Source organism: Lagopus muta, chromosome 1, assembly GCF_023343835.1.
Source record: "Lagopus muta isolate bLagMut1 chromosome 1, bLagMut1 primary, whole genome shotgun sequence".
In the NCBI taxonomy this organism is placed as follows: domain Eukaryota; kingdom Metazoa; phylum Chordata; class Aves; order Galliformes; family Phasianidae; genus Lagopus; species Lagopus muta.
In genome coordinates this window covers 3307925-3325654 of record NC_064433.1, presented here as the reverse complement: position 1 = coordinate 3325654, position 17730 = coordinate 3307925, and the positions used below count along the sequence as shown (strand labels likewise).

Here is a 17730-nt window from a genome sequence, read left to right as displayed (position 1 = left end):
AAGAAATTGAGGGAAGGATAAGGCCTGCATTACCTGCCCTGCTGGATGAAGCATTGCTGACTTTGGGCAGTGCTACCTAGTTCATGCTGTTGTTTAAAATATGTTTTTTTAAGGGAAGTAAATGCTAGTTTTCAGGGGAGTGTTTTGATTTTGTTTTTCCCCTCCTAGTTTTCAGTGATCTGAAAGATGAGTTAGTTTTTTCCCACATTAACACCACTGTGTTCTACAATACAGTGCTGTATTCAGAGATTGTCTTTAAAGATTGGAGGACGCATGCATCAAATGGTGCTGCTAAAATAAAGCAACAACCAACCCCCCTTGGTTTGATTAACTTGGTTGACTTTGATTAACTGAAAAGTGAATTAAAAAACATTCCTTTGAGATACCAGTGGTTTAAGTAGTACAAAGCAGAGGAAATTGTTGTATGCCCACTCTATTGTTCTTGCTGTTGATGGTTTAAGTATGAGGATTTGGATAAACAATGCTGCTGGTAGAGTAAACCCTCCCCTGTCAGGAGGAGGCACTTCACAAAATGATTTTGCAGAGACCTCGTGCCAAGATGCAGGCTGGATCCGCAGTGCAGACCAGCAATTAAACAGCAGCTCTTAACTCGGGACTCCTACCATTAGTAGAGCTTGTCTCAAGAAAAACTATGAGCAGTGTGAGTACTGGTTCTGGCTAAGGCAGTCATGAGATAATGAGGGCCTGAGGGCAGAAGAAATGAGACACCAAATAAAAATAGCTACACGAATCCTATTTTCTGGGACATCAGAGCAGTCCCCTGAGGACTTTTGCTTCCCTGGTTTCTTCAGGACTGTCCTCAGACTTGACAGCCGTTTGCCTACTACCTCTTATGGCATTTTGATTTCGGTGTTGGCTTGGAGTGACATGAACTTGATGTGCTTACATGCATACAGTAGTGGGATGAGAAGCTGGCAGCTCTGTTAGTACGGTGCTGTAGATGTTAGCTGGGCTTTAGTCAGGGACAAAAATGCAGCAGATAATTAACTTCCATTTAGAATGAAAAGCCGGTTTATTCCACAGCTGAACTGAGCATTTAAAGTAGTAAGCACTGACTTGCTTTCCCTTTTTTTTCTTCCCTCAGGATTTTCAGATGTTGATCACACTTATGCGCAGAGAACTCAGCTGTTTGACACATTAGTCAACTTCTTTCCGGACAACATGACCCCTCCTAAAGGCAACCTGGTAGACCTCATCACGCTGTAACAGAGCGATCACTGGACACGTGGAAGAGGGGAAAAGCATCCATTTTCAGTATTTTAATTTTTTTTTACTGCATCGATTGACTGCTGGGATGAAGTAATATAGTAACCCCTAGGTGTTTGAAAGGGGTTTTATACTTGTATGGTGAATCCCTGAAGCTTTTCCCTTGGAGTAGGTTAATAAAAATGTAACTGACATACTTCTGACTAAATATATATATATTTTTTCTGACATTGAATTTTGAGTTAGCAAATGTAAGGAGAAAAGAGAGGGGAGGAGAAGAAAATAAAACCCCATCGTGCAGTGATCGCTTTTCCCTCTAGAGGAAAATTGAAATTTGTGGGCTGTCTGGAATTAAAGATGATAGGTTTTATTTTGGATTTCATGGGAAAAGGGGTGGTGGTTCTTTGCTCATTTGTTGCTAGTCATGATGTATTGCTTTGTCCTACAAGTCCATCCTCAGCAGCTGAATAACTTGGCAGCAAGGCACTGGCGTGTGTTGAGGTAATAGTAATATATGTGTCTTGAGTCTTGTAATCGCAGGGTGTCATGTGAAGGGAGCATGTGTTACAAATTGTCTGTCTTCTCTTTTGAGAACCTGACTGGCAGCAGTGTCTGATTGCATTTGATATCTAGTCTAAACCTAAATGCCTAACTTCCGTTCTCTGGAGTCTTCCACTTAGACCTGACAGTCATGGGGGAGCCTCAGAGAAACTGTCAGAAAACGGGAGTGCAGGGGTTGTCTGCATGGGCTCCTTTTCAGGGATTGCTCTGTTTCCAGTGCCATGCTCTCCTGATGGAAAAACTCTGCAGGTCCTCACAGCGCTCTGCAGGACTGGGTCTTCCACTCACACACCCAACCTCTGCAACCTGACTCCAGGTTGGGTGTAGGATTTCCGAAGCAGATTGTCTTCGTTTACATACACCTATGCTTCTGTGTGCATTTGTCAGTGTGTAAATGTAAAGAGGTTTGCTCCAAACAGCTTGTCTTCTGTTTGTGTAGTGCAGTTTCTTTACTTTTAAATGCATTTTAGACCTTACTCTGAATGTGAAGGAGGCCTTTTTAGCATAAACTCCTTTAAAAAGCAAGCTGATGCATATGTATAGAAAATATATTCTTCTTTGCTGAAAGTCTTCTTTTAAATAAGGTAAGGGCTTGGTGCTGCACTATGAAGTGGAATGAAGGATACTCATACTGAGCATTAGCAGCTTTTTTGCGTTCAGTGTCAGTAAGCATTCAATACAAAACTGGCTGTTGTAAATCGTATATGAACTGCAAAGCTTTATGTCCAGAAATGTTCGTGCCAGCAGGGTACCATTGCTGCACTCACTGCGGCTACACAGCTCCTGTTGAACTTGATGGAAGTCCTGTGTGTGTGTGCAAAGATGATTTGAGCTCTTGAAATAAAGAGTTAGTGAAGTGTCTTTTCCAGAGCTTGAGTGTCTGCTTGCTTTGATTGCATTGTATTGCATCTTTAATCATGTTCTTGAGCAACTTCCGTAGTTCTGGTATGTTAGAAATAAATTTTAAACCTCCATGCTGGTGATTAATCACCCAGAAAGGAACAGTGTGTTAGAGGTTGGGCTTTGCTGTGTCTTCAGGGAGGAGTATATAGATGCAGTGTTTTAAGTAACCTGTAACTTGAGACTGTTTAGAAATTGTATACTTCAGTGGTCAGCAAATCAGATGTCTGTGGAAGAATACGCAGTGCAGTAAATGAAATTTGATGAAATTGTTTCTTTGAAACATGGTATTTTTTTTTCCAGTGACATGGAAAGTTTTTAGGTGACTGCTAGGTTTTATGCTACGTTTGCAATCGCTTTGTTAACTACTTGAAGTAGAGCCTATGCCATAGGAACAGAGATACTGGAGGTGCTAATCTGGGTGAGTTTTGCTAACTGAGGCACTGTTTCCATTGAGATTGAACTGGACACATCTCACACAACCAGCTAAAATACTGCAACCCTGCAGTACTTTTCAGTCTCTGCGTAATCATGAACCCAAAACTAGATTGAGGAGCCGTGGTGAGTAGATGGTGGAAGTTCAGAAATGCTAAAGGCTGTGTGAACAGCGTTGCTGCTGAGCTGGTTTGTATTACAGAAATTCAGTCAAAACTCACTGTTCTCAGAGGTATGTGCAAATCCTGGCAGCCTAGCCCTCTTTCTGTAGCACAGAATAAATGAATTCCTTGTCTGAATTAGGCAAGCATTGTTTCTATAGGATGGACAATCCCAGCTAATGAGAGCACTTCAGGATGATCAAATATTGGTCTACCTTTATCCTGAGCCGATCGATTTCAGCTCATACCAGCACAGTTTGTGGATTCCAGCTGGTGATTAACCAGCAGAAACTATTTGCTCAGCTTCTGGGTATTTGTTGAGCAGCAGAGGCACCCTGTGGCCACAGATGTTAATCTACAGTGAGGGCTTCTTATGGCTTTGCCTAGGGTATTTCCTGGTTCTGTGTGCTTCTACTAAATGATTTCTTAGCATTGGTATATACTGCACTACCTTATTAAAAAAAAATAAAAAATTAGAATTTTGGAATGGGGAAGTATTTAAAAAAAAAAAAAAGACAGTTAAGGAGCAGGGAGAGTTTGAACATAATTACATGAAGATCTTCAAAGATACCGATTGTGTTCCAGGAAATGATAGGTGTGATCATTACAGAGATGCTGCAGTACAACAAGAAAAGAGACGCCTGAAAACTTTTTGCAGCACAGTGCATGCAACATCTCAAGTGTACATGAGCTATGGGAGAGTTTTTAAGCCTCCCCTGTACTGCATGCAGGCTGTAGCAGAGGCCAGTCACTTCTAGCATAAAGACACGCATGCTGTATTTGCCTTTATCATAGTGTGACTTTCTGCAATTTTTATACAGTCTTTACAGTAATTTATTTCTAAACTGTGTTAAGCTGTAACGTTATTTTGAGGATCACCAAATTGTTCTTTATGTGAAGTTACTGCTATGAAGCAATATGATTTCCTTGAGAAATAAAACCCTTCAGGTTTGATTTGCCCACTTAGATTAGGCAAAATTGAGTTTGTTCATGCTTGCATTATATAGCCCCTCATGGTGATCACAAGGCAGAAGTCCTTCAGATTTCTTCAACGTGACAAGAGAGCGCTGATATCATAACATGACTCAATCACGTTTTCATGTGTCAAGGGGCAGAAGGACTTGCTTAGGTGGTGGTGTTACCAATGAGGAGAGGACAGCCACCTCCTTGCCCTTCTATTAATTAGCATTGCTCCTGGGGTGATCTGAAAGCTGTTGCAAAGTGGTCGTTGAAATGAGCTGTGGTTTTTCTCTTCTGGCTCTTTCAAGGATGATGATTGTAATGTGTAAGCATTCCTTCCTTTTGCTGAGTATAATGAGGAAGGACAACTTTTGTGTCACAGAAGTTCTGTTTGCTCTTTCTCCTGGCACCATCCCATAGGTGTGGTTCACATAGTGATACTCAATCATGTGCATAAATGGGTTTTGGTTTTGCTTGCCCTGAATTGCTTTGGACACACACAGACTTGTTCTAGCTCAAGGGTCAAGAGGACTGATTTTTCAAAATAAGGGCATGACATTGCTAATTGATATGTGATGTCCTGGTTGGAAGGATTTTTCTCTCAGAAGTATTTGCCTTGTGCAATTGCAACTAGGCTGGAATTAGGGAGCTTTTCTGAAGAACACACTGCAGCTTATCTCTAAGAAGTCTGTACTAAAATAAGGATGGATAGGCTTAATTTAAATTGCTAAACTTTTTTGGTCATGAATTACACTAACAGAATCACAGAATGGCCCTAGTTGGAAGGGACCTAGCCTGAAAATTAAATGATGGAGAAGTGTCAGTAAATGACTCACACCCACCTATTTGCAGGAATGCAGATTCCTTTCAGAGGTATGGGGCTAGTGGCAAGAGGTCACAACAGTTTCATCTGTGTTCTTTCATGAGCAGCCACAAGTGTCAGGGTCTCCATTAGCTATTTCTTCTTCCAGAACAGACCCCTTCCAGGCATAGTGATTACCCTGGAAGAGTGTTTTCTGTGGGGTTTTGTGGAACAGCTGTTTTCTGAATCGTTTTCCTGATGTGTGCAAATTTTTAGAAGGGAGTTTCCGTTGTCACAGTGCTGTAGACCAATCTTGTCCTGCTGTGAAAACTTGCACTTGTGAATGCTGCAGGCTGTGAGCAATAAATTCAGAGCAGTACTCTGAAAAACTCGAATCATCTTTTTTTTTTTTTTTTTTTTTCTTAAGTTTGCTTTTACTGTAATAAAAGACACAACTGCACTTGTTTCAGATGCAGAAAGGTGGCAGGTAGCTGTAAAACTACAACTGTTCATCTCTTGGTGCCTTCTGTTTTTCAGGATTGAGAAGGACTTACCATAGAGCTATTGGACTTCAGTGCTCCTTCATCTCCGTACGTGTAGTGATTCTGTTGATGTAATGCTGTGCTGCTTTTGAGGAAAATGACAAAAAGTGTTACATATGCTTCTATCCAGAACCTTTATATTTAGAAGTGGAAAAATGTCTTGTGAAGCATTGATCCCTGCTGTGTGCTCTTTGAATTTTAGCTTATTAGTTATGGCTGGCTCCGAGTTAAAGAATCTTTGGCTGTTGTCAAGAGAAGCCCTGACAGCAAAACTAATTCATGTGCTTCTCTGGAAGTTCTTGAGCTGCTTTACAGCTGTAGTTGTCCCAGAAACAGAGGTAGACCCACTTTAAAACAAATAATTACCACTGTTCTGATCAGGAGAAAGAACATAAGAAACAGAACAGAACATTAACAAATGAGCTTGGCCATGCTGCTTCTGTGTGGAAATTTTGAGATGTCTTTTTTTGTGAAAGGGGGATTTAAGAGTAGCTACATGACTTGTTCTTGATACAGATTAATAGTAGTGCTTGAGCTGTAAATGTTGTTGAAATGCAAATGTACTGTTAGTGTATCTAAATGCCTTTGGGTATGGTAGATATGATCAGGATACCCCATCATGGGAAAGGCTATACTAGAAGTATTCAAGTTGTGGCAGCAATTTCAAGGCAAAATCACTGTTTTACTTAAAGGTTCCATTATAATGAGAACTTCAGTGGAAGAATTAAGTTTATTGTGCTGAAACCATTATAATAGTACATGGCTCAGTGCTTGGCTAAATTGATTCCACATGTTTTATTTGTAGGTAATGCATCTAAACCCAGCTTTAGCATGACTGTGCCAGCCAGCTAGTTACCTGCTTGTTGCCATTTGAAAGTGAGAATGAGAAATCATGATGGTTAATGTCAGCAGGTATGCTTTTGGCATTCTGGCAGAGGTCAAAGAACTCGATGGATTTCTGGGTTATCCATAAATGCCTTGGTTTTATATGTAAACCTCTGCAGACAGTAGTGGTTGTGTGTTTGTATATGATGCCAGCTGTATGTCTTGAGTCTAGAGGTCTGCAAGGCAGCATCTGCTGCAAGCATGGATCCTGAAGGTAACATTGCTGCTGTCTCCTTTGCTTTCATGTGTTTGAACTCCATTTGTCAATATGGTGAACTCCAAGTTCTTGCTGTGACCCAAATTGTGCCCTGCTTCTGAACATTTATAGCCACAGACTTGCAACATCTGTCAGTATATCACATTAGTACCTTGAAATCTGAATTTATACTTGGTAGAGACAAAGGTGTATGTTTGTCTCAGCCTCCAGCTGTTTGCTGTAAGGCAGCTCAGCCTTTACTGATGACCTGGAAAGTGTAAGTATTTGTGTGCTGTCAGAAATCGGTGTGTACAGCTCTAGTGTAGCATTGCAGTTTGTGTCTGAAAAAATTGTGGTGATTGAAGAGCTCTACCAGGTTAGGTTTTGGTTTTGCTACTACTCTGGAAGAAAAATATCTGAATCACAATGTTTTCTCCTAGAACTGCTGTGATAAATGCTTTCCTCCTGTCTGAGCCTTGTTTATTTTGCATAGCAGCTGGAGTGTGATAGCTGTTTGACATGAGGAGAAGATGGTAGTAGCAAGTTCATCTCAATAATTCTTCTAGGTTTCTAGCACTCGCTTCTGTAATCCCAAATCCCTAACCAGTGTAGACAGACAGCAAGTAGTTGGTGTCTGATTTATTTCCGTAGTGTAGGACAAAGAGACATGAGAAGTGGACTTGGGATGATGCCGTGATGATCATGTGATGTGCATTTCATGGAAAGCCTTGACTCTTAAGTAGCTCAAAATTAGAGCAGATTTTCTTTACTCAGTCTGGATTCTCAGGTTCTTTTTCAAGTAGGGGTGATGCAAGACCAGGTTCTTCTAGTCCTGGAGCTTCATCTTGGGCCTTGGCCCTCGGCCCTCTCTGTCTGTCACAGTCATCATAAAGATGAACACACAGGACATACCTTAAGGAAGATTTCCAGCCCCCTTTTTCAGTCTTGCCAACAATTGCAGAGAGGCCAATGAGGCTTGAACTAAAACGTACTGAAAGTTTTGCAGCACAATCAGGTCTCACAGACTTAAAGATTGTTAGAACCTAAAAATGCCCTGAGCTTTCTAACAAAAGCTGCTGGTGGAATTGAGGGAATGTTAGCTTACTTTTTAGTTAATATGATGGTGAGAAGACTAGACTAAAATGGTGACCCCAGTGGTTGCAGTCTTCTCAGCTTCCCAAAAGACCAGTGGACGTGTTTTTCATCCCAGCGATGAGAAAATACTCTGAATATCCTGACTTGGTAACTAGCTGCCTAAAGGACTGAATCATTTACATCATGTTTCACTAAATAGAAAAGTACTGCAACGCGTCAATAGAGTCTCTTCATTGAAGAAAACTGAATTTTTTTTTTTTTTTTTTTTTTTTTTTTTTTTAAGGCTTCAGGCCTTGAAAAATAAATCTCAACTCTTAGCAGAGGAAAGTGACTTTTATCAATATCTACTTCCTTAATTGCAAGTCAGAATTCTCAGAAAATAGTCACGTCTGAATATTGGCTGATCTTCATACCTGTCCATACACTGCAGTAATATGCAGTAGTCAAGTTGGATGGCTTGGTTCCCTTTGCTAAGCACTACAGAGGTCTCCCATGTTGATAAGAACTCCTATATTGATATGACTATTACATTTTTCTGAGGATAGTTGTGTTTATTTTCCCCTCTTGTCTGCCATGGCAATTGGAAAGGCACTCTTTACAGTGGAAGCCAAATATTTCCTTTCTTCCTCCTCATTCCTAACCTCTCTCCCTCCATTTGATGTTTTGATGTGCAAAACACCTCTCACTTCAGAAGCTTCAGTGTTGGGATGTGGAAAACAAAAGAAACCTTAGTTATTAGGAGTTGCTGCTGTCTAACAAAGCTGTGTTTTCTGTGTTGTCTTCTAGTATGCCCTCCCCACAGCAGGAAATGAGGGGATGCTGGGGAGACCTTCAGCCAGAGAAAAGAGCTTAATTGCACAAACATGTATGTTCTTGGGAGACTTGAGTCTTGCAGGTCCCAAACCTTGCATGCTGCCTTGCCTAGGGGCAGAAAATTACAGCCCTTTGGCTTATTCTCAGTTAATGGGAGACCACATTCCAGTCTTGGTAGTTAAATCCATCTTGTATGTTTAGATGTTGAGGTCAACATGCTGCATTTTAGAAGTATGAAGGAGTCTTGATAAACATGTTCCTGTTGAACTTTGTACTTTGAAAACACTGAAACGAACTACCTCTCTTAAATGCAATGATAGCATACGAGTGTGGAGTTGAACACAGCTAAGCTGGCTGAGCTCTCACTGTCACCTGGTCGGGGTGCATTTTCAAGCTGTTTTGTTAGTTGGTTGCCTCTCATTAGCACTATACAGTGTGGTGGTCTGTTTGTCTGGACTTTTGATGTTTGTTTTCTTGTCCTCTACACTCTGTGGTCCCCCCCAAAATGAATATCTTTATGTAGTGCTTGGATTTGTGAGCATCAACACCCTATCCAGAGTCTGACCTTTTTTTCTGTTTTGGCATCTGACCCAAAGCATTTGCATTCCTGCAGCACCCCCCCAGACTCTGCTGTCCCTCTGAATTCCCTTTTTACTGCAGCTGTGGTCTTGGGCACCTGACCTCAGGAGAGCTGAACTGGAGTGCAGCCCTGGGCTTGCAAGAGCATCCATGGGAGAGAACACTGAACTGCATGCATCTTTCAGTGAGCAACTCAAATACTGACTGGTCCTGCACTGAGCCCCCATTTACCGTGGTGGTCACAGGCATCATTCCTGGACTGTGGTCATTCCCCATCCCTGCCTTTTCTTTGCAGTTAAATGAATTATCTTTGTTCAGCCTGGAATGTTAATTTACTTCCTTGGCAAAAATCATCTTCGATTATTTCTGGGTTGATCTGAAAGCCCTGTGCTGTACATAAGTGGATGAGTGACATGAGGAATACCTACAAATGTAGTTATGATGTATGTAATGTACATAAGGAGAGAATGTATTTTGTTTTTTTTTTTTCTTAATAAAAATGCATATGCTAGCAAGAGTGTACATTTCAGATCTGTTTAACATCACTTATTTCTGAGGATGGAAAAACTGTGAACAGATTGAGCGGTGCAGATACTGTCGAATTGATGGTGTGTTCTGTCTGGACAGCAGGCACTGTTCCTGCTGGGTGAGCCTGCCCTGTCCTCTGTGCTGCAGAAAAGCTGAGAAAACATCCTGTTCTGTGCAAGCGATGATTAGCTGGATCTGTGCTCCATAAATCCGCTGTGTGCTGTCACTTGCAAGAACTTCTACTGGGGAGGAACACGGCGCTAGAACACAGATTGATGCAAATTGCTGACTCTCAGTACTTAAATCAAACCAAGTTCCCTTTTTTTTTTTCTTTTCTTTTTTCGTCCATCCAACCTGGAACAAAATGTTTTCTTTGGGTTGCAAGGAGGCAAATGGAAGTGTTGCACTGCCCACATTGCTGCTGCTTTGCCACCTTGGTTGCTCATGCATCTCTTGACCTTGGAGGGCTGTGTGGGTTGCACGCCACACATAGATCTGCAGTGCAGTGGTTAGTACTGACTGCTAAAACTGAACAGCCATAAGAAGAATAGTTGAGAAAAACAACAGAAACTTGTCGTCTTTTTTCTGTAGCTGGAAATACCCAGCAGTTTGCTTCCCTTGGAGTAGCCAATTTCTGCCCAATCCTCAGTTCAGACAGGGGTGGTTCTTTATGGACAGCCCAGTTTTGCCTTAGCCCGTGGCTGGAGCAGGGGGAATGGCACAGACTTGGCTGACTATGGCCTTATGGAGTCTTTTAGAGACACTTAAAAGCTTGCCCTCACCTCAATCAGCTTAGCATCCCACACCTATGGGTATCCACTTGTTTAATTAAGGGAATGTTTTCATCACTTCATACTTTCTTTAGCATGGCAGAAACAGAAACTCCTACAGGGCTGGATGTCTGAAGGTCTGTGCTTTTCTCCTTCCCTCCCCCAAAATTTTTACACGCTGTTGCCAACAGGACCATGCAGTGCCTATGCTGGGCTTCCAACCAAGCTCAGCCATGGTTATGCGTGTAACTGGTTATGGCTCTTGAGCACAAGCTCTGCTTCCCCACACAACACATCTTCCACTCAGCCAAGAAATCAATCTTTTACATACGAATGTTTATTGACAGAAATACATGATGCTTTCAAAATATATTTGTAGGAAAATGCAAGAATAATCTCTACGATCCAGTTTTCCTCATTAAATTCCAGTGTAAATCAGACTCCTGTCCCCATGAGAGATGCTGCTATACAGTACATGAGAGCTCTACAATATTTGCAAGGTTCAATGGATAGCTGCCTTGGGAAATAGGATCTCCTTCTGCAGCCCATTGTGGGTAATTATCTTCGGCTGTAGGCAAGTCACAGCATCAACCTGCTCGGTTGGGTCATGGCACTGTGAGTGGGAGATAAATGGTCCTAAAGTATTTACATGCTCCTTGTGAATCTGCAAATAGAAAAGTCTCTTGCAAGAACATCTGAACTGCTTACAAAAGTCTTACCAAATGGTAAGAGTAATAGTCCTTGTACAGCATATTGGGTGTTAAAGCTATTTCGGGGAAGGGAAGAGGAGTGAGGGGAAGGAGAGAGGGGCAGCGAGGAAATGCATGGGTAAATCCTTCTTTTTGGTCTAACAGTTATGGCTACAAGTCTATGAAGGGAAATATTAAGGCTGAAGATGCTGCATTTCCTACCCGATGTTTTTTTTTTTCTTTTTTTCTTTTTTTTCAAAAAGAATGTTATCAACATAAAAACTTTATTTTTCTTTTTTTCCCAAGGAAATAGTTCTTTAAATAGGGGAAGGAAAATCTACTATAAAATATTAGTGGTTTAAAAATATGGTGTCTGGAAAAATAAATAAATGTACAATTCCTATTCAAATATAAATCACTGTAAGCACTTGTTGAGCAGTTAATATCTCCACCGGTTTCTGCTCTGAAAGATTTAAGGTTGCTTGATCTCAAGCCTTTGTAGGGTTCTCTGGGAAAGTCTTTGGACCTGATTCATTAAAGCACTTTGGCATCTCTTCACTGGAAGGGGATCTTAGGCACGTACTGCTTTTATTTTATGCTAAGGACAGAAATATGAGTCCAAAGACCCATCCTGGACAGCTGGGAAGCAACACGCTTCCAAAAGCATTACAGCTAGAGTGGTTCCTTAAGGCTGAACCATGCTGCTGCCCATCCAAGACCTATTTGCCAACGTTAATATGATGCTGACATGCAGCAGCATGGGGTTATCCAAGCAGCTTCATCAGATGTTCTCCTGCTATATGCTGGGTTGCAATCCCCTACCAGACAGGCCTTTAGCTTTTTAAATCTCTTTTTTTTTTTAAACTCCCCCCCCCCCCCCCCCAAATTGCTTCCCCGTAGTGCAGTGCACAGATAAGTGAAGTGTGCGGAATACATTGCTAATGAATAGCAGTAATATTTACATACAAAAATAGTTAGGCTTGAACACTTTCAACTATGTCCTTCAGTGTGGGAGAGAAGGAAAATAGCTGGCCCATAGGAGAAGACGAATCTTCTTCCAGCTTCTGTCCTGGGGCTGAGCAAGCTGCTCTGACCATTCCATTTGTGAGCAACTCTGATGGACTAGAGCAGAGTTTTGCCAACGTTGTCATTTCTCCTCACCTCTTTATCTTTGTCCATCTTCTGGGACAGCCTTGGGAATGGCTCCTCCATTGCACTGACCTGGAGCTCCTCTGCCTCACCGGGACCACTGCGGATTTGCTGCACAGCACCTCAATGTCAGCATTTCTCCCTTCTTGAAGATCTTCAAACCCACCTGGATGTGATCCTGGGCAGAGCTCTGGGTGTCCCTGCTGATGCAGGGATTAGGGCAGATGGACCAAGAGGTTTGTTCCAACCTCAGCGTGCTGTGAAGATGCATGAGATCCAGGAGATGCCCTCACCCAAGGGAATTCAGGTCCCTTCCGCGCCAGACTGCCTGCTGTGAAACTTTCCTTCTAGAGCCACTGAGGAACTGTGGCAGGAAGGGGAAAACCACAAATAGCCTTAGTCCAGCCATTTTCTGCTCCTGTTTTTTTCCCCTTTGAAGATTTACCACAAAGGGAGACCTTGACAGGAGACCGAGGTTCAGTACAAGCCTTGCTGGAGGCTTCTTCACAGATCCCTGCTATTTTAAGTACTTCTGAAGAAGAAAACCTTGAGGATGAGGATGGAGATCACCAACCTCATGGAGAGGAAATGCCAAGGGCTGAATGGATGGAAAACTCTGACTGCAGCCAAGCTACCTGGCTCACACCTTTGCTGCTCTTGTATCGTTTCTGTAGTTAACACAAGAGAACATGACCACAGAATTCCCTGCCAGAACAAAACATCGCTGTGCACATCAGCATCCGCCTCAGGAGAAAACGGCTGTGCTGCATCACTACTCGAAGGTGATCAGATGCTTCTACAGGTAAATGAAACCATAGAACTGGTCTGTGTTACAGCTGGGTTCCTTTACAGCCAAAACCACCAACAGCATTCTTTGTCTTTGTCTCATTAAACACTTCCTTGGAGATACAAAATCAAGGAGTGACACCTTGTCCTCTCCCTCTCACTGGGAGATGCTGCACTGTTCCCTTCACCTCTCCTGGGCTGTAACCAGAACCTGCCCAGCCCTTTGTGGGGCTGATAAAGGCAGTGTGGGATTTGGCCTCAACACCCCCAGTCCAGCCATGCCTGCATGCATGCATTTGCTTATGCCACAAAATGTGGCCAGTGTGCATTTTTAAACAGCAGCTGGGTGAGGATGAAAAGTGGATAAGAAAGGAGGAAATGGAGTGTTCCAGCTCTTCCAGCTCAGTCCCTGGGTGTTTTGCGAGGGAGCTGTAGGGGAGGATGATGATTAAACAGCATGGGCCAGAGGATTTTTCTAGCTCTAACTGCCAGGTGCCACCTAGCTATCAGGAGCTGTGCTCCCTCTCCCATCCTGATTACTTTTCTTTTTACTTTTTGAGTCACTTGGAAGCTGGAGGATGCACTCAGATGGGGAATGGGAGGGGATACAGCATCCCTGCTGCTAGAAAGCCTCAAGCATCCCTGTTTGGAGACAGCAGAGCAGCAACGCCATCCCTGCTAGGATTGGCCCATCTGCTGGACAGGTCCCCAGGAGCACCCATGGGTGACAGAGCTGCTGGACTGGATGTGGCCACTGTGTTGTGTTGGTGATGTGCCATGGAGGTGTCTTCTCGTGTCCTTCCCTTCCGTCCTTCACCCCGTGTGGTGGCTGCAATTAGCTCACAAGGGGTTTTCTGGGGTTTGTTGGGAATTCTGCCTTCTTTTGGAATCATGTATGTGTATGGGAGGGTCACGTTTGTTTTGGTTTTTTTTTTAGGGAAAGGGATTAGGTGTTTCAGGGGGTTGTTTTTTGCCTTCTCAAATACTGCACCCTATAAATGCGTGTCCTCCTCTTCCTCTAGGTCCTCTTTCATGATGGTGTCAAGAGGAACGATCCAGCTGTCCCCCAACTCCCCGTTAAGGTTCACCTTCTTCTCCTGCATTTCAGAGCCCGTTTCCATCACCTCCAGTGTGGGGTTATCATGGTAGCCATTCTCCATTGTCTGTAGCTCCTCTGTCAGGCGCTGCTATGAGGAAAGAAAACCCAAAAACCCCAATAAGGAAGAGCCTTGGCTGTGCCATATGTGCAGCATTTATCACCTCCCAGCCTGATGAGGCTGCAACATGTATACATGAGAGAGACTCCATGCTGAGTTTGCGGCTGCAGTCAGCAAGATAGGAGCATGGAGCTGGATGGAAACAGAGACTGCTGATGGTGGAAAGAGGAAGGAGCAGCCAGAGATGTGCAGAAAACCTCTCAGTTGTCTGGTCATGGGGTTGTGTCCCCACAGCACCCCTTGGGAGGAGGCCGGCACCAGAGGCAGAGCATCCTTGGCTTGCCTCAACTCTGCATCCGTATTTCTGCCTCCCCAGCTCCCCCTCTGCACCCTTGTTTCTCTTTAACTGCTTGGTTTTTACTCTCCCCTTCAGCCCTTGGCAGCTCCCAGCTTGCAGATTCTGCTGGCCCATTTATTCCAGATCAGCATCAACTCCACGCCCTATCCTGGAGCTCCTGTTAGAAACCAGTTTCCATTCATCCATCCATATCCCAATGCACACTTGTGGCTGGGCCATCCCCACTCCTTGGGGAGTGCTGCATCAGGCAATGAATCACCCAGTGCTCAGAGCCATGCTATTCCTAGCTGCACCTCAGCCCCGCAGAGGCTCCCTTTTCATCTCCAGCGTGAGCAGCATCCCTACCTCATCCCAATGTTGCATTCACTGCAGCGACTCATTCCCACCCCACAGTGATTTATAGAGGAGCTGCACTCCTATGTTGTCCCTTTTCCTAGGGCTCTCTGTTTGCATTCCCGTGAAAATCCTCCTGGCTTTACAGTTGATTTATTTAACTGCTCCTAACAAATGCTGGGAGCTGGGTGTGGGAGGAAATCCTTGGAAGGGGGAGAAGGAAAAGGATGGAGCAGCGGAACCGCAGGGCTGGGAGCTAGCAGGCACTGCAGGAGGGGACGGCGGAGCCAGAGGGATGCTCAGAAGCACAGGGGTCACTGGAGCCCTCGAGGTGTGGGAGGGTGCTGGTACAGCCCCCCTGCTATAGAGGGATGCTGGGGCAGCTCTTTCTCCCCCCTGCGGCACGGCACGTGCAGCGAAGTGGCGGGGGGCTCCCAAGCTTTAGTAGGCTTTAGTCCTGTTAAAAGCTGCTGACCACCGCGGAGGGGGGAGAGCTGAAAGGGGGGAATGGACGCGGCGCCCGCCCGTCCGCTCCCTGCGTTTCATTGCACTCACATTAAAGATCAGGATGGCACGTCCATCATCAAACCCGGGGAGATCAGGGTGGATGTGCTGGTTATTTCCCAGGTGAAACAAGAGTGAGGGGTGGGAGGGGGTTTAATAAGGGGAAGGGAGAAAAATAAAAGGAAAAAAAAAAAAAACCAACAGAAAAAACAAAACAGAACAAAACTTTCAAGTCATTCTTGAAAAGAAGCAGGAGGAAAACAAACAAAAAGAGGAAGAAAACGTCCAAAACGCAAAATGGAGAAATGCTTTTGACTTCCTAAAGCACTTTTGTAATCGGTCAGAAAAAGATCTTTTCCCATGCTCTTAGCAAGAGGCCATCGATGTACCAAAGAAACTGCATGGCTTGCTTCAGTTTTGCTCCCTGTCTCTGGCCAGTGGCTGCTTGTAGCTGTCACTCTGCTCCATGTTACTTACAGACATGCATCCCAGTCACTTAAAATACACAATTTCTTTCTGCTCTATGAACACTATGGACCGAGAGCATCACGTTGCTGCCTGCTCCTCCAGGACTGCAGCACGTGGTGTCAATGCCCTTCTGATGTCCTCCCTGACTCCCAAAGGCATTTTTCATAGAATCATGTAGGCTGGAAAAGACCTTTGAGATCATCAACCTGACCTACCAAGTCCCATTGCTAAACCACATCCCTTTGTGCCACATTCATTTTTGTGATAAATATTTTGGGTATTTCTGGGGGGCGAAGAGGAAGAATGGATGGCTTTGAAGGTAGGATTTGGGCTGAGGAAGCCTTTTTCCTCAAAAGTACACTGTGACCCAAAGATGTTGCTCAGCTGGCCTGGAGGCAGCAAAGGATGGCTGCTGCTCCCTGCTGAACCCGTGCACCACCTGCCCCTCACTCTCCTGATTTGCACCGTGGCTGATGCTCTGTCAGCACCCCAAAAAGGCAACCGTTGCCCCTTTAAAGCATCTGCAGCACTCAGCATCACTACACTGTGATGCTTCACTGCAGCCCCTTGAGTGATACTCAAAGGTGGTGCCAGCACAGTGAGCCAGGATATCTCCACCAGCAGAGGTGAAGACCTGATGGTCTTCATCTTCTCTGGGATAAGGAGGTTTTGGGATGCTCAGCCCACCCAACTCCCACCATACCTGGCTCTTCTTTTGGGAGAAACGTTGGTGACAGCAGCCGTAGATGGCTGCGACGAGCAGCAGGGAGCCAGCCAGGGTGACAATGGTGATAATGAGAGGCGTGCTGAACTGATCCTTGATCTCCTCCTCCATCTCCTGGTTGAGGTAGGTGACGTTGGTGATGCCAAGCTGTCAGGGGAGGAGTGGGTCAGGCTCCAAGGAGGGCTCCCTGGATGGGAAGGATAGCCACCCCATGCCACCCTTCCGTGAGGACATCCCCTACGTTGATCCTGGGGACCTTCTTACCTTCTGTAACTCATTCCTCTTTTCTTTCAGCTCTTCAAAGACTGCTTCAGGGTCCAGAAGGCCTGGGGGAAGACACAAGTGGAGAGGGAAAAGGCTGTGGCACCAGCTCCTGCTCAATGGAAGAGGCAAACAGAACTGTGTGGGGATGGAGCCAAGCCTTCACGGCTCTCTAAAGCTATCCAAGGAGCTGGGACCTCTTTGGCCAGGGGACAGCCCTGATGACCAAAGCTGTTCCTGGAGATCTCTCCAAAGGAGCCATGGGACAAATGTCCAAGCTTGATCCAGTGAGAAGAGGCAACCCAAGGAAAGGTGACCCTCACCCAACCTCTGGTAGACCTCACTAGACCTCCATCTGGTATCACAACCATGTCCCCAACTCTCGTCCCACCCTATAGCCCTGGGCAGGACACGGGCCCATACTCACGATGCACAACGGCGTGCACAGCCCAGCGATGAGGATTGGAGGAGGCCAGTGTCACCGTGCACCTGTCCCTCTTGCTGTCGAATGCGTGCCGCCTGCCTGAGCAGAAGAACTCGAAGAAGGACTCATTGGCACTGGCATTCTTCCAGTCGTCCTGTGGTGACAACAGGGGGTTGGCACTGCTGCCCACACCCAGCACCCCAAAGCATCACATCCCTTCCCCAGGGTAGCTGGGGATCATAGTGTCATTGAGAAAGGGAAAGACCTTCAAGACCATCAAGTCCAACCATCAATTTGACTAAGAGAGTCCCATCAGAATATCACGTTCCTTAGTGCCACATCTACCTCCAAGAATGCCTGCTTTCCTGGGCAGACCCATCCCAGTGTGTGAGCGCTCTCCATGAAGAAAAATTCTTCCTAATG

General features: G+C 44.7%; 2 protein-coding genes across 10 annotated transcripts in view; one reads left to right on the top strand and one right to left on the bottom strand.

Moving 5' to 3' along the window:
• The window catches only part of MKLN1 (muskelin 1), a 679793-nt gene extending 671750 nt beyond the window's left edge, over positions 1-8043 (top strand). For all 4 annotated transcript variants that reach the window (XM_048933812.1, XM_048933811.1, XM_048933810.1 and 1 more), the window contains one exon: positions 1106-8043. In XM_048933812.1, coding sequence (XP_048789769.1) covers positions 1106-1227 — 122 coding nt within the window. In that variant the 3' untranslated portion in view covers positions 1228-8043. The remainder of the gene's footprint in view (positions 1-1105) is intronic.
• Positions 8044-10769: 2726 nt separating this feature from the next.
• The window catches only part of PODXL (podocalyxin like), a 40646-nt gene continuing 33685 nt past the window's right edge, over positions 10770-17730 (bottom strand). For 2 of the 6 annotated variants that reach the window (XM_048963794.1, XM_048963777.1), the window contains exons 5-9: positions 17311-17461; positions 16887-16948; positions 16602-16769; positions 15482-15538; positions 10770-14265 (exon numbers count right to left, since the gene is read on the bottom strand). In XM_048963794.1, the coding sequence (XP_048819751.1) occupies positions 14071-14265; positions 15482-15538; positions 16602-16769; positions 16887-16948; positions 17311-17461 (633 nt within the window). In that variant the 3' untranslated portion in view covers positions 10770-14070. The remainder of the gene's footprint in view (positions 14266-15481; positions 15539-16601; positions 16770-16886; positions 16949-17310; positions 17462-17730) is intronic. The other 4 variants (XM_048963821.1, XM_048963801.1, XM_048963785.1 and 1 more) reach the window with 3 other exon arrangements.